Here is a 25,534-nt window from a genome sequence, read left to right as displayed (position 1 = left end):
AACCAGACGGGGGGCGTGGCTTGCGCGCCGCTGTTGCATGGCGTGCCGCGCTTGAGCTCCGGGGTGAGTTGGTCCCGTAGAGCGTTTCTCTCCGCTTCTTCGTGCCCTTGCGACCTGAAACTTCACTCATCAGCGGCGGAACATGCGGTGACCTTCACGACGCTGTTCTTTCCGCGTTATCAGCCACCGAGGATATGTTTCCTGAATTATTCCTCACAGGCGCTCGCATTCCTGAAGGGCGACCGCCATTTTGTCGCGCATGACGTTCCTGTCATCGGACTTCTGAGGCGCCGCAGCGGATACAAACTTGCGGTATTCAGCGCTTGGCTGAGGGTTTCTACACACGACGGCTGAAATGGTAACATTTATGCTTTTTCCTTGATGTTACTTTCTTGCTTCTTGGCTGGTCTTTTGAGCTGCTCGCTTTTATTTTTTCTCTCACATTCTTCATGGAGGTGTCCGTTCTGCTTTATTGAAGAGATTTCCTGCGCAACTTTCCTCATACTTGAACAGCTACTCTTGCTTTGCGTGTTTTGAGCGTAAACTGCCACTGTTCTACACTGAGTCTACATATTTTGCGCAACTTTGGTGTTCCAGCCTATTCCAGTGTATTCTCTCAGGCTCCTGCTACGTCACTTGTCATTATGAGTCGGTCATTGAACAGCAAGGACTCTAAGGACCTGGGCGCATCTTTAAAAAGACTTAAGTCAGTCTCTCCGGTGCCTGAATCTCCTCAGGCAGACAATGCTTCCACATTGGACACCATTTTGGCGCGCCTGAATGAAGTTCATGAAATTGCGCAGTCAACAAAGACTAACACTGACTTACTACAAGTGGAAGTGTCTGCTATCCGGAATGAATTTAAAGCCCTTTCTCTTCGTGTATCAGCGACAGAAACACGAATAAGTTCTGCAGAGGATGGGATGCAAAAGCAATCCAGGTCCCTTTCTCAACTGGAGCGTTCTATGGTGGCGTTGCGCAGAGACCTCACGGAGCAGGAAGACCGTAATAGGAGATCCAATCTCCGTATTTTTGGCTTGCCGGAGGACTCAGAGAAATCATCCTCCTCTATGATTGAGTTTCTATCTCATTGGATTCCGGATACACTCCAACTATCTTTTTACAGAGATTTTGAGATTGAAAGAGCACACCGTGTTCCTACGTTTCGTTCTAAGGCAGCCACCCAGCCAAGAGCAATCATTTTTAAACCCTTACGACATCAACACACTGAACTGATTCTGTCTCATATGCGCAAGATTAAACAACTCAACTGGGAGGGTCATCGTATTTCCATTTCTCAAGACTTTGCCAGAGACACAGTCATAAGACGGAAAGGCTTCTTGAATCTTCGGAAGCGTCTCACCGATTTGGGCATTCCTTTTTCCTTTTCAGGTCCATCCAAGTTTCGCATCACTTATAAAGGACGTACCAGGATCTTCGATGAACCGGCAGACTTGACAACGTTCTTAGACAACCAGGAGGAAATAGAGATGGAGATTCAAAGAGCAACAACGCAGGCTCCTGGGGCCTCAGGGACCTGATTTGTTTATCTCTATACTTGTGGTTGTACTGCTTTCAAGATGAATTCCTCTTCTTTCTTTCTAGTAGTGTTTACACGCTAATTTACCTCTCTGCTATTGTACTTTCTTTCTTCTCTTTCTCTTCTCCATACTACTCTTGAATCTCTTCTTCCTTCTCAATTCCGTCCTCTCAGCCTCTTTTTCTGGTCTATCCTTTGCATGATACTTGCCTTGTTATAGTTATTGGGTGCAGATTTCTTGCTTGTATTTAATATACTATTTCTTTTTCGCTAGCACTTTTTTTTTTTTTTTCTTCTCATTTTTACCTTATGCTAGTTATTGTTCTAGTATAGCGGAGTAGAATTCTCCTTTCGGTTTCTGCTCCTTTCCCTCTTCCATCTCTGTCTCTTCCTTGTCTCTACATGCTCCTCTCTTGCACTTCTCTTTTTTCCTTCTACGATTCCACTCTATAGTATAGTTATGTAATTGTTGTTATTATTAATATGTGAATTAGCTGCCTATTCGTCAATATATTTATGTAATGTTACATATTATTTAGGTTGTTTATTGCATAATTAAGTTTTTTTTTTGCATTTTTGATTCAATTGTTCTTCATTATATGATCTTGTTCATGTTATGATATCGCTAATCTGCCCTGAAGTGTATTATTCCTCTTATAGCGTCTCAGCTCCTCATTTTCAAAATGTTTTTGCACTGAGTTCGGCTGTTTCTTCATGTGGTTTATTTATTTTCGTGAGATTTTTTCTAATAATTGGGCTGTTTCTCCTTACCAATTTTTGCTCTTAATACGGTTCCCCTACTCGCCCTTTCCACGTTCTCCCTTGCATGATGTGGGTCTCTTTTAGACCTCCCCCTCTGCTTCTTTTCTTTTTCTCTTCTTGTCTTTCTTCTCTTCTGGCCTTTCTTTTTTCCTGGTTCTCCCACATGGTTGCTCCCGTAACATCTATTTTGCTTAATAGCTGGTCCACTGTTTGTTTGCACCCCGTTCTTTGTTTGTCATCAATGCTGTCTCCGTTTGTATCCCCCTTTGTTCCATGCCGGGTTTAAATGTATTATCCCTTAATGTTAAGGGATTAAATCATCCAGTAAAACGATCTAAAATCCTGGATTACTGTAAGTCGCTCTCGGCAGACTTAGTCCTCTTTCAAGAATCTAAAATTACCAGTAGAGAAGCTTTATTTTTAAAGAAAGAATGGGTGTCGGATGTGTCTTGTTCTGATGCTTCTGGTAAACGCAATGGGGTGCTTACGTTAGTTTCAAGGAATTCAGGATTATCAATCATCTCTTCTGAGCATGATTCTGAGGGTCGCTGGCTTCTATCTAAATTGTCGGATGGACAACATGACTTGTTTGTTATGAATATATATGCCCCGAATGTGGATAATCCAGCCTTTTGGAAATCCATTTCTAAAAAATTGCATGACACCCCTCATGCTGGCAATCTCATTGTTGGTGGCGATTTTAACTTACCAATGGATCCTTTATTAGACAGGAACTCTGCATTCCAGTTTCGTCCACCTAAAGCACATAAACAGATGATTAACATGTGTTCCACTGCTCAATTACATGATATTTGGCGTCTCCATAATCCCACTGGCAGTGACTTTACTTTCTTTTCTTCCCCTCATTCCTCATTCTCTCGTATTGATTATCTCCTGGTTCACTCCTCTCTTGTCTCAGCTTCTTCCTCTCCGCTGATTCATCCCATTGTCATTTCCGATCATGCTGCGGTCACTTTTACGCTTACGTCCTTTGCGCCGAAACCGCGTGGTCGTTCCTGGAGACTTAATACGGAAGTGTTACATGACTCTGATCAAGTGGATAAATTCTCCACGGACATAAACACTTTTTTCCGTGAAAATGAGGACTCGGTATCTTCTCCAATAACTCTATGGGACTCTTTTAAGTGTACTTTTCGGGGCCAAGTTATAGCATGCATGTCCAAACGCAACTTGACGATTAAGAGGGAACTTACTGACTTATCTTCTAACATCAAAACTCTGGAGGCCTCCTTTAGACATACTAAAGACCCGACTAACCTACAACAAATTAAGCTCCTAAAATACAAATATAATACTATTGTCACTAAAAGAGCTCATATCGGCTTCCAGGCGCAAAAGTCCAAAAAGTTACTTTTAAAGAATCGCGCTGGGAAACTCTTGGCTGCCACGCTAAAATTCCAAGATTCTTCCTATAAGTCCTCCCAGATCTCTTCTATTAAAGACCACACTGGCTCTACCAAATTCCAAACGGAGGAAATTCTTGAAGTCTTTTGCGATTTCTATAACAAATTATACACCCCCTCTAACCAGGCTTCTTTTGACAAGTGCCAAGACTTTTTAAAATCAATTCCGATTCAATCAATCTCAGAAGGAGATCGCTCTACTCTGAATGCTCCTATCTCACCGGAGGAAATAGCGGCTGCTATCAAGGCCACCCGCTCGGGGAAAGCTCCTGGTCCAGACGGATACCCGATCTTATTTTATAAAACCTTTCTTCCGCTACTTGTTCCTAAGCTACAAGCTGTCTTTGACACTTTCATTCGTAATGGTTCTGTTTCTGGTACAGCTGCTGATGCCACAATAGTAGTGATCCCGAAAGAAGGTAAGGATCATTCAGATCCTAAGAATTTCCGCCCTATTTCGCTTCTTAATATGGAAGCGAAGATTTTTGCTAAAATTTTGGCTAAACGTCTAGAATCTTTTATTCCTAATCTAGTCCATCCCTCCCAAACTGGATTTGTTAAGGGTAGACTGGCAAGAGACAATATCCGCACTTTCTGTCATATTATTGGAGCGGCTAAGCGATCCCAATTACCTGCCGCGGCCTTAGCCCTCGATGCAGAAAAGGCCTTCGATAAGGTCTCTTGGCCTTTCCTTCGAGCTGTCTTATGTGCACATAACCTCGGAGACTCTTTTATTAACATGGTAATGTCTCTATACTCCCAACCTAAAGCTAACATTAGGGTTAATGGTGCTACTTCCTCTTCTTTTAATCTTTGCCAGGGCACGAGGCAAGGGTGTCCCTTATCCCCTCTCTTGTTTCTGTTATCTATTGATCCTCTCCTTCGGCTGATTGATTTACATCCTGATATCAAAGGATTTTCCTTTGGCCCTCATTGTCTTAAAACCGCTGCCTACGCTGACGATGTTCTCATTTTCTCAGATGATATAGCGTTGGCCATCCCTGCTATCTCTGACACCATTTCTTTGTTCTCTAAAGTATCCGGATACACTCTAAACAGAGATAAGACAGAAATGTTCCCTTTAAATGCCTACTGTTTCCCTGCTCATATGGGTTCGGCTGGCTTTAAGTGGCAATCTACTCATCTCAAATATCTCGGCATCTATTTCTGTTCCACGCTACATACCACGGTTGCCTATAATGAATCTCAAACTCTTACTAAGGTTCGTCGTCTTCTGGATACATGGTCTCCGAAACATATTTCGTGGTGGGGTCGCCTACAAACCCTAAAAATGATGATCACACCGATTATTAATTTTGTCTCATCCATGATTCCGATGAAATTGTCCGACTCTTTTTTTCGGGAAATCGATGGGATCACCGCCAAATTTCTTTGGAATGGTAAACGAGCTCGATTAGCATATAAATATTTACGTAGACCCTGTGATATGGGGGGGTGTAATTTTCCGGATTGGGAAAAATATCAGACGGCTTTCTTGGCCTCTCAGGGGGCCTTATGGTTTTCTCCCCCATCCCATCATACTCCTTTATGGCTACACATAGAACAGGACTTAGCTGCACCTCTACCAATTGCCTCTCTCTGTACTACTTCCACTTTCCACATTCTGTTTTCCCGCTCTATAATTATTGATACAATTTCCGCAATTAAGAGAGTCGACAGGAAGCTGGCATTTCCTCTGCACAAAACTAGATGGTCTTCCATTTGGCGTAATTCCAAAATTAAACTTAATATCACTCCCACCCTCATGTCATATTGGGCTACGAAAGGTGTATCTCTTGTACAACATCTGTATAGTGACTCTGGGGAGCCCGTACCTTTTTCTACCTTAGCGCTCAATCACTCTCTAACTAATCTAGACTTCTATACCTTTCTTAAAATCAAGGTTGCCATCTCAAAAACTCGTCTTCATCCCTCCTCCCCTACCGTCTCGCTATTTTGTATTTGGCTCAAAGCTGGTCATGTTGCCTCCCGCATATATAAGTTTCTATCTTCTACTTCGCTTCCTGACCAGACGGTTGCACAACAAAAATGGATGCGTCATTTTGATCACAATATTACAGATCATTTATCATCTGAAGCTTGGCAATCCATTAGCAAATTTGCGCTTCGTAACAAAATAGCTCCTTCCCTAATACAGTCCAAGTTTTTCTCGATTAACTTACTCCACTGGACACCTGTACGTCTGCATTCTCTCAACCTTAAAGAAGATGATCTCTGTTGGAGTTGTGGCCTGGAGGCGGGGGATTTCCCTCATATGTTCTATAATTGTTCCTTACTTAAACCTTTTTGGGACCTTATTCAGCAACATTTATCTCTTATCTTTGACATTCAGCTCCAGCTCTCTTTTCCTCTAGTTATATTAGGTCCCTGGGCTGCTCCTACGCCCCTTCCCCTTGATTTGTTACAATTACAGCTGTTAGATCTTCTGTTATCTATTGCGGTAAAGGTTATCCTTATGGATTGGAAATCTTTCTCATCAGTCTCTTACCATACGTGGTGGGCATGGGTTTCCTTCTTACGCAGTGCTCACACCTCAGTAGATCTAGCACACCTATCGCCTTCCATTTCAAGTGGGATTTGGGCATCATTGGATGAATACATGGACCTCTCCTCGCAAGGTGTAGTCCCTCGAGTTCCTGTTGGTTTGTCTACTTAATGTTTGGTCTGCTAGTTACGTTGCATTGGGCTATTCCTGTGGGATTCCTTCTCTCTTTCTCCCTCTTTCCTGTCCTCTCATCCCGTTCTTTCTGTCTACTGCTATTTTTTCCTTTCTTTCCTTCCTTCCTCCTTTTGCTCTTGTTTCTTCCCCTGCCCCCTCCCTCATCTCAGAGGCTGATATGTTCCACGTTATGCACGATATACCCATTATTGACTTATATTAGTAACTTCATATTGATTCCCTTCTTTCTAATTTTATTTACATATAATTGAGTTACTGATCAAATGATATCCATGTTTGGTTTTTCACGTTCTTCTCATATTGGAGTGTATCACCTTTTTGTATTTTGACTGCTATTATTTGGATCCTTATTTCTCTCAATAAAATCTTGTTGAACTAAAAAAAATAAATTAAAACCAGACCTATTGACTTTGCCAAAGCTTGATTTTATTTGTGGGAAATTAGAAAATGGCCCATGTGTATCTGTATGAGCAATGTTGTTTGAGAATGTGCGTTTTAATGTATTTAGAAATTATTGGTTAAAACAGTTATATGTGTAACATGGAACAAATAAATAAGGAATCTTTAAAAAACACCAAAGCCAATGCAGGTCCAGTATAGTAAACATTGCACTTTATAAATGGAAGAAATTATGTACAAAATTAGTTCCATACGTGTTTATGTTGATTTAATACATGATCAGTTGTAAAGAATACCTTCACCAATATGAGCAGTACTTGAATCTTTCATTGTAGTTGTACCTGGAGTCCACAAGAGGAAACAACTATTACTGGATTGGTCTTACAAATGACAAACCAGGGGGACACTGGCATTATGCTGATGGATCAGCATACAAAGAACCATTGTAGGTATTTTTGATTCTTGCTTATTAATCCTATAAGGTGCTCTAATTAACATACGGAACATGCTTTTAATGATGTGTACTTTATTTTATGGTGGTTGATAGTGCACAGATTCAGCTGCAAGGAGGTGTCACCGTGTGACTTGCTGTAATCAGAATATGTTAAGTAGCTATTGCCTACTGGCTTCTTTAAGCTGGTCAAAGAACCATTGTGTACAATACAAATACTTAGGGCGGTCTTAAGGTCAGCCAATAGCTTGCCATTGGTTGGTTTTCTTGTCAATCTCATTTGCTCGCTTCATATCCATTAGCTTTCCTTCCTTTTTATGTGTCCCTTCCCTGGTGCCTAGCTTCTTTTCCATCATTTTATTGTATGACTTGTATTGCAAAGACCGCATTGCTGTTGCTTAGGAAGGAGTAGGCTGCTGCAGCTAGTGTAAATGAGCAGAAGGTCTAATTAGAGTGACTGAAAAGATGTTGCTTCTGGAGGTCCATAAATCTGCACCCTGGGCTGCTGTAGCACACCTAATGGCTGTAGCAAATTTCCCTGCTCCTTGCCAAATGGAAAGTAAATAGAAAGCATTTTCCTTTAAGGTATCTAAAGGTATGAGTTTGCTTTCCTTTCAGTATTTTGATGTTTTAAAAACTGTTTTAAAGCACGATTTTACTAGTAACTATTAGTAAAATCAATAGCCTTCCACTCTCAATATTAAAACAAGACATATTGTCCATACCACCACTTGTTTTTATTTGTAAAGTGCACCATGACCAAATAACTTCTTGGTGTTGCTGTGCTTAACCCAACGTATGTATGCTGCTTATATCATGCCCTTGCTATCAGGTAGTGGTTTTGATAAAAAGGGGTACTGCAGCCTGCATTGGAAAAGTTATGATTGCAGCTTTTTAAGGACATGAAAATGTGAATACCACTGCTTCATTAAAATCAGTGAGACCTATTGACTTTGTCCATCCTTCTTAATCCGCCTCTCCTGTCCTTTTCTTTTTATATTTTGTTTTGTTATCTTCTTTCTACTGTTCCATTGTAAGCTTAGAGCTTGATATCCCGTTTGGTGAACAGGTACTCTGATATTCTTTCCACCTTACACTAAGTGCAATATCTCCTAATGAGGCGGACATGATATCCGCCAGGTTTGGGATGGAATGCGCATCTGCCAAACTCTGAATCAGGACATTAATTACATGATCTTCCTTCCTGTTGTAAAGTGGGCTATTAGTAGTGGTAAGTGTACATTTACCACTGGCATTAAGTCCACACACTGTATAGGATCCAGGAAAGGTCTCAATAAATTAGCCCCTTATTCAACCCTTTTCAGTTGTAACAGAGCAGTCAGGCCTAACTTAGGATACAGGTGTGTAAAGCACTTAAAAACACCAATACATCAAATAAGTGAGACACAACACACCATACAAATCCCACAACAATTTGTAAAAATAGGAAATATTTTTATGAACAAATAGACACCAAAAACAACAAAAATCCAATGTAGGCTGGATTTTGGCTTCCAGACCAGAAAGTGTTATAACTTCTTTTCTGTATAAGTTATGATCAATTCAACAACAGCAATCTGTTGGATTTATCAATACCGCTCTGAAAAGTCTTTGAATGATATGTTATCATTCTCTTAGCAATAATTATGCATGCATAAAATATTGCAATGTTAGCCTATGGGCCAAGATCTGCAATGGAGAAAAAAATAAAATGAGCAAATTTTCCTCCACAGGGTTTATAAAACACTTTTTTATAAGGATTCTGCTTATAGTTGCATGACCACCACCACTGGGAGACCTAGGAGGTACCTGGGGGTTACCTAGTATATAAAAATAATGTGTCACTTTTAAAATGCCCATAGCACCAAAGTGGAGTGTGCAGTAAATTTACTTTTAAAGCCAGGGCTGAAGAGCAGGGCTGCTTTTAAAATGACCTCAGGCACTCAGCAGGGCACACATGCAAGCACAAAGAAAGCAATTGGCCTCTTAACTTACATGCCCTATTATATACTAGGGTCTTATAAGTAGTTTAAATTCCTGAACTATTATCTACTATACCCTATAACATAGTATACCCTATACATGTTTTGTGTTTTAAACATAGCACTGGCATGGGCCTGCTAGCAGAGTCCAGGGTACAGTCAGTGTCAGTTACCAGCATTATCACCCAGCAAAAAATAAATGGGGGTGAACCGGGTAAAAGGTGGACATGCTAGCACTGCCTGTATTAGAACCCCATTAATATCTATTGACAGGTTTTATTTTCCTTTTAACATTTGTTTTTCTTGTTATATCACAATTCATGATATAGTAGCTATCTATCATATCATTAGGTTATAGTTAAGCATCAATAGTTTTGTGCAATTCTACTGAGAGGAAAATTCATAGTTTATAAATATAAATCATGCTGTTCCTACGTGTTGGACTTGGCCCTCTCTGCGGGGTCACTCCTAAACGTTTTGCCTTCACACGTCCTATTTTTGCTAAATTTGTTTTGTTGGCCTTGGAGCTCAGTGCACTTTACCACTGCTAACCAGTGCTAAAATGCTTTTGCTCTCTCCGTTAAACATGGTAAAATTGGATGACAGGTAAATTGCATATTTAATTTGTATATAAGTTCCTTGTAGAGTTGTGTACCCTATAACAATGGCCTACATATGAAATGCCTCTAGTGGGCCTGTTGAACATATTGTACCACCCAACTAGGTAGCCCCTTAAAACATGTCCCAGGTATGCCATTACAGGCTGAATGAAGGTTTACACTGCCAATTCAACATGCCAATATAATCCCCTTGCCAATCCTCAAACTCCCTTTTTATTGTATATAAGTAACCCCTAAGGTAGGCCCTAGTTGCATTGAAAGGAAAATATTGGGCATATATTTTTAAGTTTTACATGTCCTGGTAGTGAAAACCCCCAACATTGGTTTTTACTACTATGACGCCACCTGTCCCATAGGATAACATTGGGTTGCCTTATTTCATTTAATAAGTGCTAACCTTTGATTGGGACTAGGAAGCATTTCATGTTTGGTATCTATGAAAATGTAATGAAAAGACATCGTTAATGGTAAAGCTAGATTTTAATTACAATTTTGAAAATGTCACTTTTCGAAAGTTATTTCTAAAGACATTGGTCCCTAGACAATATAGAATAAACATGAAAAATAAATGTAGATCAAATGATTTCTATTTTCTTTGTCCAGCCGGACAGAATTTAATATATCATATGTTCACGTAGTCAATTATCTATCCAAATCCAAGTGGGACACAGCCTGTGTTCTACTACCACATATAGAAATGTATAACATACACAAGGGGAGTGTCAGGCAAGGAGAAAAAGTCTGCGTACATTCTAATCTTGCAGACTGATAAATCATAAATACACTTTGTGACATATTATATAGTATGGTCAAAGACATTAAGGGGCCCATTAGGATGTCGGGCGGATTGCCCCCGCCAGGCTGGTGGTAGCCACCGCCGGCCTGGCGGGGGCAATCCGCCCGACATCCGCAACTGAATTCCCCCCGCCATATTAGTATGGCGGGGGGACCGCGGCGGACAGAAAGACCGTCTGCCGCTTTTCCGCCCCGGTCGCCTTGCGGCCGGGGCGGAAAAGGATTAATATGGCGGCGGTGTCTAATAGACACCGCCAGCCATATTAGTATGGGGCAAAAGAGATGCCTTTCCGTGGCGGCGATACCGCCACAGAAAGGCATGCGGTGGCCATGTGGTTTTTAAATTTTAATCTGGGCTTGAACTTGACAATGAAATGTAATACAGGCATGAATTACAATGTCCTGAGGATGATCCCCTCATCTTAGCACAGGGATAGAAACGCAGTCGACACTATATACACTATGGCCCCCGTTAGAAGTCCGCCCGCCATCCCATCGATAAAAGGGACCGCCCGCCTTAAGGGCGGGGGTCCCGATGTATGCATTAGGATGCGCCCGCCACCTCATTTTTAACATTCTGGTGGGTGGTGCTCACTGCACCGCCCGCCACAATGTTAAAAATGTATGCATGCATTTGCATACACGAAGCGGCAGGCACCGCGCGGTGCCTGCTGCTTCATGTATGCAACTGCTGCGGGGTACCACAGGTACCCCCGTGTGCACCCCCCACCCCTCCTTCACTCTGGGGGCCTGCAGGGGGCCCCCAGAGTGAAGACCGCATGCCTTTCTGTGGCGGTATCGCCGCCACGGAAAGGCATCTCTTTTGGCCCATACTAATATGGCTGGCGGTGTCTATTAGACACCGCCTCCATATTAATCCTTTTCCGCCCCGGCCGCAAGGCGACCGGGGCGGAAAAGCGGCAGACGGTCTTTCCGTCCGCCTCGGTCCCCCCCGCCATACTAATATGGCGGGGGATAATTCTGTTGCGGTTGTCGAGCGGATTGCCCCCGCCAGGCCGGCGGTGGCTACCGCCAGCCTGGCAGGGGCAATCCGCCCGACATCCTAATGGGCCCCTTAATGTCTTTGACTATACTATATAATATGTCACAATAGTGTATTTATGATTTATCAGTCTGTAAGATTAGAATGTACGCAGACTTTTTCTCCTTGCCTGGCACTCCCTTTGTGTATGTCATACTTCTCTATATGTGATAGTAGGACACAGGCTGTGTCCCACTTGGATTTGTATAGATAATTGACTACGTGAACATATGATATATTAAATTCTGTCCGGCTGGACAAAGAATATAGAAATCATTTGATCTATATTTTTTTTCATGTTTATTCTATATTGTCTAGGGACCACTGTCTTTAGAAATACTGTAAGTACCCAAGGTCCCTGACCAATTGCTTATTTCGGTTTCCCTTGTGCCTTGAAACAACAACTTTTAGAAAGTTGGCATTTTTCTTACCCTTAGCTTTCCAGTGTCCACCTTAGGTCACATATGTGGGCGTGTATCTACCAGTTATACTTTGTGAATTCTTCTCAGACACTTACACAATAGAGGCATTATGTGAACGGGTCATTGCTGGCAGGATGTGGGGATAGCGGAGCTGGGCATAGCCTCACTTGCAACTGAATAGTCTGTGTTCTGCCTTCAGGGCAGGGAAGTCGGGAAATTCCAAACATTTCAAAGAGAAACCTCCAGAATTGTCTCCCAACTTCAAAGAAAGCACCAAGTATGAAAATAGGGCCCTCAGACCCACTCTTCAGTCCACTCTCTGGAACTGAGGAAGGACTTTCAGAGGACTGGCTGCTGCTGTGGCCTGCTGTCTACTTCACAAGACTACTTTGATGCACCTGGAAGGACTGTTTTGCACCCTTCAGCCTGTCTTGAACCCTCAGAGGCATGCTCTGCTATTTGAGCTCTGCTTATTCACCTGTACCCAGGACTACCAAAGTGACTCTAAGGGTTAATCCATTGGCCTCCTGTTGAGAGCCACAGGGACATAACAGACTTCCGCCAGATTACCCCAGCACCTAGACCCAGCTGGCATGAGTTCCTGTCCCCCAATTAGTGCCCCATAGGTTCTGGACCATTAGTGCGGCTCCAGTTGAGCAGTCTTGAAGATTTTGAGCTCTCCGCAAATGCGAATGGGCCCATTCCCACCACCACTTTGCTGCCTGCGCCTCCCGCCCATGTGATGTTTCGGCAAACTAACTGGCAGCCGGACGCGTGGATGTTGTATCCCTCTGTGTTGAAATAAACAGCAGTGATTAAATCACAGGAGTGCCAAAGTCATCTTTCCAAAATTGAAGGTGTATCTGTTCACACTTATGGCACCTTAATGCCAGTAAATAAGAAATTCTGCTATTAGGAAAAGATGCACATTTATGGACAGACCAATGCTGGTCAGATGCGCTGGGGTCCGCACCCTTGCCCAAGGAGGTTGTGAAAAATGTGGGTGGACAGTGCCTTGTCCTCCGAAGCCCAAAAAAAAGCGGTGGCAGGGGCATGTTTTGGGCTTCTACATGGACGTAAGCTTCTGTTAGGGTTTTTCAACCCACAAATACACCAGATCATTATTCAATATACGATCCTGACCAGATTGGACTATTGCAACTCCTTGTATTTAGGAGCCAACAAATCTGGGATTCAGCTTTTACAGAAGGTTCAAAACTTGGCAGAGTGCACTCTCATTGAGCTCCCTAAATACTGCTCAGTATCTAATCTCATGCCCAAATTACACTGGCTCCCAATTGACAAGAGATTTCGTTTCAAGACCCTATGCTTGGTCAACAACATTTTCAAGCGTCAAGCGCCTCCCATTCTATATGATCTTTTCTTGCCTTATACACCATGCCGCACGCTGCGCTCAGCAGATCTGTATTTAGCATGTGTGTCCCGAGTCAAGAGAGCAAGAGCTGGGGGTCGTTCTTTCAGGGTGCTGGCATCAGCACTCTGGAACTCACTACCTGTGACTATCAGGAGTCCGATAGCCGCCCCGAAGCACACCCACGGACCCTTCAGCTGCCACGCCTGCAAGTTCACCTGCATCCGGACCTTCCCTGCACCCGCCAAGCCGAACACCAGCAGCAACCACCTCAAGTGCTTCCTGCTCAACACCCGCTCCGTCCACAGACATGCCGTAGAACTCTGGAACCTCCTCGACACCACCGCCCCTGACGTTGCCTTCCTCACCGAGACCTGGATGAACGCCTCCTCAGCCCCCGACATCGCCATCGCCATCCCAGAGGGCTACAAGATCATCCGGAGGGACCGCACCGCCAACCTGACGGGAGGAGGCATTGCCATCATCCACAGAGACACCATCCGCATCACGACCAACACCGACGACACCCTGACAACCGCTGAACACCTGCACTTCCAGATCCACACCGACCCGAAGACCACCCTCAGAGGCACCCTGATCTACCGACCCCCGGGACCACGCACACGCTTCAGCGAGGACATCACCGACTTCGTCAGCCCGCATGCCCTCCCCTCCGCCGACTACATCCTCCTGGGGGACCTCAACTTCCACCTGGAGAACAACAGCGACCGCAACACCATCAGCCTGCTCGACAACCTCGCCAACCTCGGACTCAAGCAACTGGTGACCTCCCCCACCCACCTCGCCGGACACACACTCGACGCCGTCTTCTCATCCAGCAAAGACGTCACCTTCAGCCACGCGACAGGACTCCACTGGACGGACCACAGCTGTGTCCACTTCACCTTCAAAAGAACGACGATCCACCACCACCAGCAACAGGTTGCCCGAAGAAGCTGGAACAAGATCACAGCCGACCAGCTCACCGCCTCCCTGAGCCAGCACCCTCCCGCCAGCTCAGCGAACCCCAGCCAGGCCGCAGACAACCTCACGATGTGGATCAACAACTGCGCAGACGAACTCGCCCCTCTGAGAACCCCACCCCACGGACCCTGCAGCAGAAAAACACCATGGTTCACCGACGAACTCAAGAGCTCCAAGAAGAACTGTCGAGCCCTCGAGAAAGTCTGGAGGAGGGATCCAACTACGAACAACATGACCACCCTCAAGCATGCCACCCGGAAACACCACCAACTGATCCGCGCCACCAAGAAAAATACTTACAAGGACCGGCTGGACAACAACGCACACAACTGCAAGGAACTCTTCGACATCGTGAAAGAGCTCTCCAACCCCAACGCCGCTAACAACGACATCACCCCGTCGCAAGACCTCTGCAACTCCCTCGCGTCCTACTTCCACAACAAGATTGCGGACATACACAACAGCTTCAGCAACCAACCAACGGAAGCCACAACCGCAACAACGCCACCCACCACCACCCTCCGCACCTGGACGCCGATCAGCACCGAAGACACCATCCGCACAATGAACTCCATCCACTCCGGATCTCCGACCGACCCCTGCCCTCACCACGTCTTCAACAAGGCCGACGCTGTCATCGCACCCCACCTGCGGGACATCATCAACACCTCCTTCGACACCGCCACCTTCCCTGAGAGCTGGAAGCACGCCGAACTCAGCGCCCTTCTCAAGAAACCCACAGCAGACCCCACCGACCTCAAGAACTACCGTCCCATCTCGCTCCTCCCGTTCCCGGCCAAAGTCATCGAGAAGACCGTCAACAAACAACTGGCCGCCTTCCTCGAGACGAATGGATCCCTCGACCCCTCACAGTCTGGCTTCAGAGCGAACCACAGCACCGAGACCGCCCTCATCGCTGCCACCGATGACATACGAACTCTGATGGACAACGGAGAAACAGCGGCCCTCATCCTCCTGGACCTCTCCGCGGCCTTCGACACTGTCTGCCACCGCACCCTTGTACAGCGCCTCAGCAACATCGGAATCCAGGAGAAGGCACTGGAATGGATCACCTCCTTCCTCGACGGCAGAACGCAGAGAGTCCGTCTACCACCGTACAAGTCAGAGGCCACCGAAGTCATCTGCGGCGTACCCCAAGGATCCTCGCTGAGCCCCACCCTCTTCAACGTCTACATGAGCCCCCTCGCGACCATCGCACGCCAACACAACCTGAACATCATCTCCTACGCCGATGACACCCAGCTGATCCTCTCCCTGACCAACGACCCCGACGCCGCCAGAGCCAACCTGCACGAAGGGATGAGAGAGGTAGCCGAATGGATGTCGACCAGCCGCCTGAAGCTGAACTCGGACAAGACGGAAGTCCTCATCCTGGGCTCCACGCCCTCCGCCTGGGACGACTCCTGGTGGCCCCCCGCCCTGGGCACCGCACCCAAGCCGACGGACCACGCGCGCAACCTGGGCTTCATCCTGGACTCCTCCCTCTCCATGACCAGACAAGTCAACGCCGTCTCCTCGTCATGCTTCAACATCCTGCGCATGCTACGGAAGATCTTCCGGTGGATCCCCACCGAGACGAGGAAGACGGTCACCCAGGCCCTCGTCACCAGCCGACTGGACTACGGCAACGCCCTCTACGCCGGAACCACCGCCAAGCTCCAGAAAAGACTCCAGCGGATCCAGAACGCCTCAGCAAGACTCATCCTCGACATCCCCCGACACAGCCACATCTCCGGACACTTGAGAGACCTGCACTGGCTCCCGGTCAACAAGAGAATCACCTTCCGCCTCCTCACCCACGCGCACAAAGCCCTACACGACCAAGGCCCGAGCTACCTCAACAACCGGATCAACTTCTACACTCCCACGCGCCTCCTCAGATCAACCAGCCACGCCCTCGCCGCCGTCCCCCGCATCCGAAGAGCGACAACAGGAGGAAGATCCTTCTCCTACCTGGCTGCCAAGACCTGGAACTCACTCCCGTCCGACCTGCGCATGACCCAAGACCACCTCTCCTTCAGGAAGAAGCTCAAGACCTGGCTGTTCGAGCAGTAACGGCACCCCCCCCCCTCCCAGCGCCTTGAGACCCTACGGGTGAGTAGTGCGCTCTATAAATGTCTTGATTGATTGATTGGAGTATGCAGAATCATCTGACTATTAGAAAGGCCATTAAAACCTGGCTTTTCCTGGTCTAGTCTCTGCCTCCCATTTTCTCCACCCTGCAATGTTGTGTCTGGGTTTAGCGCTGGGACCCAGCTTCGCTGGGGCAGCCATGTGCTCTACAAATCTTGTAACATAACATTCTTTTTTAGGAAAAGGAGTACCTAATAATATAAATATGCATCATAATTCAGAATATTATGAATTATGGAACACAACCAACATCCATATTTATTGAAAAGGGGAAATATGAGTAACGTCCCTAGAAATTGGAATGTTTGTCTTGTATCAAATATAAATCAAACCAAATTGCTTGCATTTTAAGTGCCTCGCCCTCTAAACTTTCAACTAGTTTCAAAGTTCTCCTGGATATACAATTTGTCAGCTATAATATAAAGATTTGAGTTTCAATACAAGAGTCCTTCTGGGGGCCCATATAGGGCATCAGAGAGGATTCCTATGACCAATATTTATTCCTATCATAGATTGAAAGAAACATCAGGAATTTAGTTCATAACCTGTAGATTTTGGCATTCTCAGGATTTTATTACATTTTAAAAATAACGTTTTTAATAAAGTGTCTTTTGAAATTCTTGTATAACAATTGCTATAACAATTGTTCTGATTTATTGTCACAGGCAACTTTGTTCACAATACTGTATTAACAGGGCTCATTGGAGCCCAAGGCATAGGTGCTAGAGGCGCTAGGTACCATATTGGTGAAAAACGCCAAAATATACAGGTTATGAACTAAATTCATGGTGGTAAAATTAAATAGAATAAACCAATTAAACAATTTGCTGCCTTGCATGCCAGCAATAATTATCGCTAATGACATGCAAGGTAGTCGTTCCTTACAAAAAGCACATGGAAAAGATGGCTAAAACTACTTTGCTCTATTAGCAAAGCTGTACCGCAATGACAAAAGTCGCGCCAAGCCACCATCATCGCAATATTCCATTGACTGATTGAAACCTTACTTACCATTTATGCCTATGGGAGGTGGATTGTATGGTTAATCCACACTCCCCTATTACCAAGCCTGACATTAGCGCTGTGAAATCATCACAGGATTTCACGCACTAATGTTTATTATCACAGTCTATCGCAGAATTTCACACTGCCTGTTAGCTAAGCGTTGCTAATACGCCGCTAACACAGCGATGTAATCCAGGGATAGCCAGCGATAATTAACATCATGCTAAGAACACATTGCGATATTTATTGCAGAGTGTAGATAATATGCCCCATAATGCCTTTTTCCTGCCATATTTGAATGTGGAATTTCAACTCAGCAGAATTAATTAACTTTCCCCACTGTTGTGTCAGTTTGCGGTTTTTGGTAATTCTCATCCTTTTAGAGATAGTGACAAAAACCCCAGGATAAGTAGTCGGCATACAGAATTGAAACCTTAAAAAAAAATTTGAATGGCCTAATTTAAATATGAATACCCTGACCTCCTTCATGGATTTCATCAGTCTTGTGACCATTAATTATTAAATACACCTGAAAAAAATGTGAATCAATGAATACATGTTTAGTTTGGGGCATGTCTTCATTTTTGTAGATATTTTTGAATGTATGTTTTTTCCAGGCTATGATTTTCAGGTCTTCCTTTCACAAGCTATTCAGTATTTATTCTGGTTTTAAGGAGCGGTCGAATGACTTCTGAGTCCACAGTGCAAACACTTCTGATTTGCCATTCAAGTCCTTATTGTATCCTGTAAAGTTTCCCATAGTCTGTAATTTCCACAAACCACTTTTAATATCTACATGAATGCATTGGGGAATATTCTGGGCACTGGGAGAAGCATTGTCCCCTAGTGACCAATTGTATCTTTTTATTGACAGGATTACTAACTGTTCTTTGTCAGATCTGTGCACTGGTAGTCTGCAAACTACTACACAATGCATGTGCTCTGCACCTAAAATCTTGGTGGCAGTGGGTAGCTTTAACTGGAATATCTGCCCTTGTATAAGGTCACAGTAAAATGGAGCAAAAGGTAGCAGTGGCATAAAGGTAACATGCCAACTGCAGGCAGCAGTATGTCCATATAACACTCATATGTGTGAATTTAAAAGCATGGATTCAAGACTCCCTTGCAGGCCTAAATTAGTACAGCAAAAGGTTGCAACCCGCACATATCAAATTATGCCATCGTAAGATTTTGATAACTCATCTATTATAAGTGCTTTCTATTCCGCAAGGCTTGGGTGTATGATACATGAAAGAGCGACAGGCCAGCTGTGGGACAGGAATGTCTCTTCAGTAACAGGATTCAAACATGTTCTATAATGCATTTGGCTGAAGTAGGTCTTTGATTTTATCTTGGCCTGCTTTAATTTTAAAAGTATCTTTTTTTAAATAAAGTTGCCTATGAAATCCTTATAAAAATCACCTTCAGGGTCCTGTTATGATTATCAAAAATGTTCTTTGTAATGACAATTGATAGTTGGTAAAAATAGTAAAATAACTTTCATGAAAATATCTGACCAAACTCTGCACCCTCTGGCAGGCTACCCACCCACCCCCTATTTTGCCAGTAATTAAGTTTCCTGGCCCTCCTGAATCGGTGTGAATTGGCTCCGAGAGAAGAAGAAAGGCGGTCTGGAAGTAGATTGCCATTTGGAGAGCTCTGGCAGGAATACAAAGGATAGTGAAAATCAGGATATCATCCCTAGTTATCTAGGGATCAGATGAGTGCACAGATGATGACACAAAACAGATGGGCATTCTGTTAGGTGGTATGTTTATACTAAATAGGGTTGAGGTGAACTAATATTTCCAAGATCACCAGTCACTGCAGGAGGTTATCTGTGCCCAGAATTGGTGTGAGTGGGTATTAGGCTTAAAGGGAGAAACGGAGGATCTTATATTCATGGGCCATCCCCTAGGAGAGTTGCCTACTCCACACAGTAGGATAGGGTTCTGCCATCATGAAAGATCAGCATTTATTTAATTTAAAAGACAAGATCTAAGCAGATCTGAAGTGTGGGATTGCTCTGTGGGTAGGTTGATAGCTTATCTATCACTTGCTTGTCGCAACTACAAATAGCAAGTGTTGGAAACTGGGTCACTGGTTGAAGAGGGCGAAACCCTACTTAAGCAGACATCGCAGTCTGTATAAGGGTGAAACACAAGCAAACCCCCAATGTGTAAAATATTTATGCAGCATTTCAAAATGTAATAACGTGAAAATACAACTCAAGAAAAACCCCACACCAACTTAGCAAAATAGATCAAAGTCTAATATATTATTTGAGACTAGAATGACAAAAAAACAATCAGTGGAACAGAAGATATGCAATTTCAAGTTTTAAGTAAAAATAGTGGATAGAATCACAGTGCCCCAACTCTGGTTATCTGATCGCACCTGACCGGGACAAAGTCCAGTTTAGGCAAGACAGCGATTGAGAGCGGGCAGATACTAGGACCAAGTTAGGCTCACTCAACAAAGTACCTTAAATCCTGTTTGCAGAGCGCTGCGTGATCTTGCATCAATGAAATGAAGTATTTGCCTAGGATTGCACATTTGGCCAAGAAGAGAAGCCGGATTTATCCCAGATATTCCAGTCTTACACTATGCAGTTCAGCCACTAGATGAATATTTCTTTCTGACACCAAACGTGTTGGAAATTGGGTTGTTGTTGAATGAAGGAAGGTGACTCCTACTTAAACAATTGCCACAATCCCCGTCAGCTTGAACCACAAAAAGTCCTAAACCTGTGCTCACCCTCTGGTAGCTTGGCACAATAACAGTCAGGGGGCTACGTGTAAATATGTAGCATATGAACAGCAAAGAAGTGCAAACACAATGGAAGAAAATTCCACACCAATTTCGAAAAATAGAGGACATTTTAAGAAATTATTTGATACCAAAACAACAAATATCCAATCAGTAGAATAGAATATATGCAATTTAAAAGTTCAAGTCAAAATAATGCCTAGAAACACAAAGCACCGATTGTGGGTATCTGGTCAAGCGGATCAGGACAAAGTTCAGTACGTCCACGATGGAGCACAGGCAGGCTACCGGGAACAAGTTAGGTCAGCCGAACAAAGTACTTTAAATCCTGGTTGCTGAGCATTGCAAGATCCTGCATTGAGGATGCATCATGCAGCGGCAGTTCCGAGGAGCTGCGAGGCTGCAATCCAGAGTCCTCTGTTATCGTCAATACACAGAGACCAACTGCCAGCTACACTTGACTTCAGACCCAGGAAACAGGCTGCTGGCACCTAATGTTGGCCTTTTCACAATTATGACTTAAAATGTGACTTTTCCCTTAAAAAGGGCTTTAAGTTACAATTCTTTAGATAACAAACTCAATATTCCTACCTGTTTCCAATTGAAAATCATCACTTATTAAATTAATAAGTTAACCCCATGTTGTCCTATAGGGAGGTAGGCCTTGTAGTAGTGAAAAATTAAGTTGAGCGTTTTTCCCTACAAGGTGTTGCAGGGTGTTTAAAACTCTTCAAAAAGAAAAAAGAAAAGGACTCCACTGGGCAATGCAAAGTCAGTTATTTACTGTCACACCAGGGAGACAGACCTTCTTCACACACAGGCAAGCTTCTTGTCTCTCACAATTTTCTGCTGCACTGGCAGCTTTTTTTATACACACTTACTGAAAAATACTTTATTACAAACAGTAAATAATAATTGACTTGCAGGTTACAGATTTGAAGATGGAAAAACACTCAAAGACCTGTGAACCAAAAACACCAAACTCTGACCTACTCCATTACACATTCTTTATTGCAATTCTAACAATGCTTAACAAACAAAGCATCCTTCTGCTTGTAAATGAATGTGTATTTATTGTAAATGTAATTGAGTGTAGTGTGTGCTTGTGTGCGTGTGGTTGTAAGCTAACTTCATTTCCTGCAACCATTGTCTAATCGTGCTACAATCTGTTTGAAAGAACAAAGTGTGTGCCGGTGACCCCTTGTGCTAGAACTTAAAATATTTTCAAAAACACGAGTTAGCCTTTAACCGAGGGTTGGACTGATTTGCATATGGCATGTCTGAACTGGGGTTGTGGAGTGAGCTAAAGAATGATGATGGATTAAACCAAGATCAGTTGAGTTGGGGTGAGTGTTTGATTTGCTCAAATGCTCCGTCCATCATCCCCCTTTGGTATATCTTTGTCCGCCCTAAGTTGGCAGAGTATGCCCAGACGTGGGTCCATTGCTCACTCTGCCACTGGATTCAAGATAGCCTGGCTGATGAGGATTATGAACCTGAAACCGGTCCCAGGATGCTTGTTTGCGGTCCAGGGAAGACATGGCATCATTTCAATAATATTTTGTTAAATTGCATTTTAATTCAAACAACTTTCAACATATCTACTCATGATAAAATATAAATACTGATGTAGAAAGCCATTTCACTACTTGTATCATAGGTTTAGGTTAGCGGTTTGGAAGTGCTAAGAGGCTGGTGTAAATGTGTGCCTGTAGGTCTGCCAGGCATCCATGGGAGAATAGAGTCCTGGAGGACACTTCATCCTGCAGGGATGGCCTCAGATCTAGTGGGTCTCATCAGGACCAGCTGGGATATGTTTTTCAGGTCTAAACCGAAGCTGTCTAATAATGCAGTGTAAGGTGGATTTGTGGAACGCTGCTTGTCACCCATGATGGTATCCAGGTACTAAGCTGTGCCCCAGCTGCATGAATATATGGACCCCTGGTATTGATTTTTGGTCATAGGTGAACTTCAGTATGTGCACCATGACTTTGGCTTGTCTCATGGTAAAGCAGTTATGTTGAACTGAAACCTACGCACCAAGTGCTACCCTCATAGTGGTAGAGTGCTGCTGCCCTTGCCAGAAGTTAAATGACTCGAGTATGGTGAAGGCAGCATGCCCGTTTGGTGTTTCATAAAAGTCAGTAGCGTGAACCAGCCATTTTACTTGTGTCACTGGATTGGAGCCTACCATTCCATTCATGTAAAGGTCTGCTGCTGTCTGCTTTATTTACCCTTAGTTTACACATGATGATTGTATGTAGCACCATGCAGCATGTGATGCTTGTGTGCGCGTGCTGTGTTGTAAGTGTGTCTGTGCTTGGTATAAAACATGGAGTCCTCTGGATTTTCAATTAGTAAGCCCAGGGCCTGTAAAGTCCTGTTTGGAGGTGTGGACTGCTGGCATTCTTGAGGACTGAGGTAATAATAAACACATTGGAGGTAGGTCTGCAGATCCCAGGTAGGTGGGCCTGGGCTCACTGTCAGGAGAGATGGTGGGCCTTATAAGGTTGACACAGGGAATCATTATAGAGGCCTTTGAACATTTGTGAGGCATATTTCAATGGAGGCTGATAGCCAGATGTGATCCCTGGTCGCTCCCTCGGCCTGTGTTGTGGGCCAGTTGGAATTGCAGATGCTCTTGCTGTGGCAGATTATCCATTTATCAAAGAAGACGACATGACCCTTGCATGTCAGTAAGGCACAACTAGGACTGTTGGGGCTATTGACTGTGGCAGGTGAAACATAGTTTACAAGGCTGTCATAACATCACGCTACCATTACAACCGCGTTGTTAGTACGCAATGCATTTACATCGCAAGTCATTACAACGACTTGCACTAAGGGAAGCTCAGGTATTGGAAATGAATTCCAACACCTTCCCTACTGTTGCGAAACCTGGAGTAGGAATAGTAATTAAGCCCAGTATGCCCCCTAGTGCAAATCGTTGTAACAATCGCATTGTAATAGCATGCAATGTTATAGCATGCGTTGTAACATGCTATATTCCTGTGGAAGGGAAATCTTTGGGACTGTAAACCCAATTTCAATAGTGCCATAGCCTGTGACCCCCTTATGCCATGAGGGGGGCACTAGGACCATTGGAGCTGTTGTCGGCATTGGCAGAGTCACCTAAACATTTAAAGGGACTTGAGTCTAAGAGCAAAAGCTGCCCTGCATCACCGCTACTGCCCCGCCAACTTACTTGCATAAACAACAAAGGAAAAGCTGCTTGCTGCATCTGGAAGCTGTGGCCAACTGCGACCATCGAGCGTTCCACTCCTGCTGACTGCGGGTAGACTCAGTGCATCTAGCTCATCAATGGGGCGCGGGGCGTGGGTGTGGGAAGGCACACCACAGCTCCCGAACATGCCTTCATGCTGCGGCTGGGTCAGACAGGAGCAGGGCCAGTAGGCCTTTTGTAGGGGAAACATCCTTTACAACGCAACTTTTACCACGCAGTGCCTTTACGACGCAACTTTTGCAACGCAAACCATTACAACGCATTGCGCTGGGGGGCGCTCTAGGATAGGGAATAGATTTAATTTACTATCCAACACCTTCCCTACTATCCACGGGGACTGGAGTTGGACTAGTAAATTAAACTATTCATTATCCAGCACCCCAAAGCGCTATGCTTTGTAAAGGCATGCGTTGTAAATACCGCGTTGTAAAGGCATGCATGGTAATGTCATACATCCCTTTTGTAGACTTGGATGAAGCAGCACAGTCACGCTGAAGCAAGGGGAACTTTCAAGGCCAAAGTGAGACTTTGTTGCTCCTTGCTAGTGCAGGAACAAAGGGGTGAGAGACCCAATATACCCTTGTGGGCTTGGGCAGATATTACTATATAGTGCAGGCAGCACCCGTGAGGTCATCTTGAGAAAACCGCCAGCGACACATTTGTGAACGTGTAGGAGGAGGGAGCAGAAGGACCTGGGGGACACTGACTAGGAAACTGCTTGAGTGCATACCCTGAGAGACTAGAGTGTGTTATTTAGTGTGCAGAATCTTACTTTACGTGTGTAATAAATACTACTTTTCTTACCAAAAGTGAGTATTGACCTAGACCCACAGATTATTCGGGTCACTGTTTCAGCTACCTTTGCTTTGCTTGCACCTACCTCAACCAGAGAGTTCTCTGAATGCTCGCCACGCGCTACCACTGAGAGTCAAGTGCTGATGGGGTAATAGCAGGCCCGGTTACTCGGGACCCATAGTAGGTGGGGCCCTATGACTGAAGGAGTAAAAGGCAACAACCACCACGGTTGGGCCCAGGATCTCCTCCGTGCCCCGTGGCCCTCTGGAAGGGATTGTAGATGTGAATAAACTTCATATACAAGTGCATGTGGTTTTAAAACCGGTTTTCAGAAATAGAGCTTGATGAAGCTCTATTTCTTTTTGCGACTTTCCGTAATACACAAGCAGCAACAATTGTGAAAAACATTGATTAATGTATTGCTGCAACCTTTCAATGTCTATTTTATCGTCTATTTCTGCCTTTCTTTCACCCTCTTTTCATTTTGCCTGCTTCCTGCCACCACGTGTTCCCTCTGGAGCAGGACATCGTCATAAAAAAAGAAATGTGTGAGTAGGTGCAGTTAATATTATTATTTTTTTTAATTGCCGTTATTTTCTTTTTTCTTTACAGTTTTTGGGCCCCCAATCAACCTGGCAACAGGAAGACCCTGGAGAAAGAAACCGAACTCTGTGCTGAGATGTACGACGGCGGCAGGTGGTACGAGAGAATCTGCACCCTTCACCTGAAATGGATTTGCAAAAAACAATGCGACCGCATTAAAAAATAAATGAACATAAAAAATGTCTTCTAGTTTTTTTGACCTTGAAATGTTGGCAACTTCTTCCTGATTGTTCTAATGCTTGTTTGTTATATATTTATTTTGTTAATGGGTGTGGCATAAACAATGGGAGGGTGGATGCTGGGAAATTGTACCTGAATATCTGAAGAGAGAAAGAGAGAGAGAGATACTCTCTCACTTTTGGCCAAACAGTGGTGGCCCCCAAATTCGGCCTCACTCCCAAAACAGTAAATACTTTGGGGCATATTATCAAGGGGGTTTATCTCCGCTTTTTTGGCTTTAAAAGCCAAGA

General features: G+C 44.3%; 1 protein-coding gene across 3 annotated transcripts in view; it reads left to right on the top strand.

Moving 5' to 3' along the window:
* Positions 1–25,238, top strand: part of LOC144817767 (CD209 antigen-like protein C) — a 124,784-nt gene extending 99,546 nt beyond the window's left edge. For 2 of the 3 annotated variants that reach the window (XM_078674567.1, XM_078674566.1), the window contains 2 exons: positions 7,162–7,271; positions 25,074–25,238. In XM_078674567.1, coding sequence (XP_078530693.1) covers positions 7,162–7,271; positions 25,074–25,230 — 267 coding nt within the window. In that variant the 3' untranslated portion in view covers positions 25,231–25,238. Of the gene's footprint in view, positions 1–7,161; positions 7,276–25,073 lie in introns of all 3 variants that reach the window. The other variant, XM_078674568.1, reaches the window with a different exon arrangement.
* The last annotated feature ends 296 nt before the right edge of the window (positions 25,239–25,534 follow it).

The sequence above is a fragment of the Lissotriton helveticus genome, chromosome 2_1 (genome assembly GCF_964261635.1).
Source record: "Lissotriton helveticus chromosome 2_1, aLisHel1.1, whole genome shotgun sequence".
Taxonomy (NCBI): Eukaryota; Metazoa; Chordata; class Amphibia; order Caudata; family Salamandridae; genus Lissotriton; species Lissotriton helveticus.
This window is presented reverse-complemented; position numbering and strand designations above follow the sequence as displayed.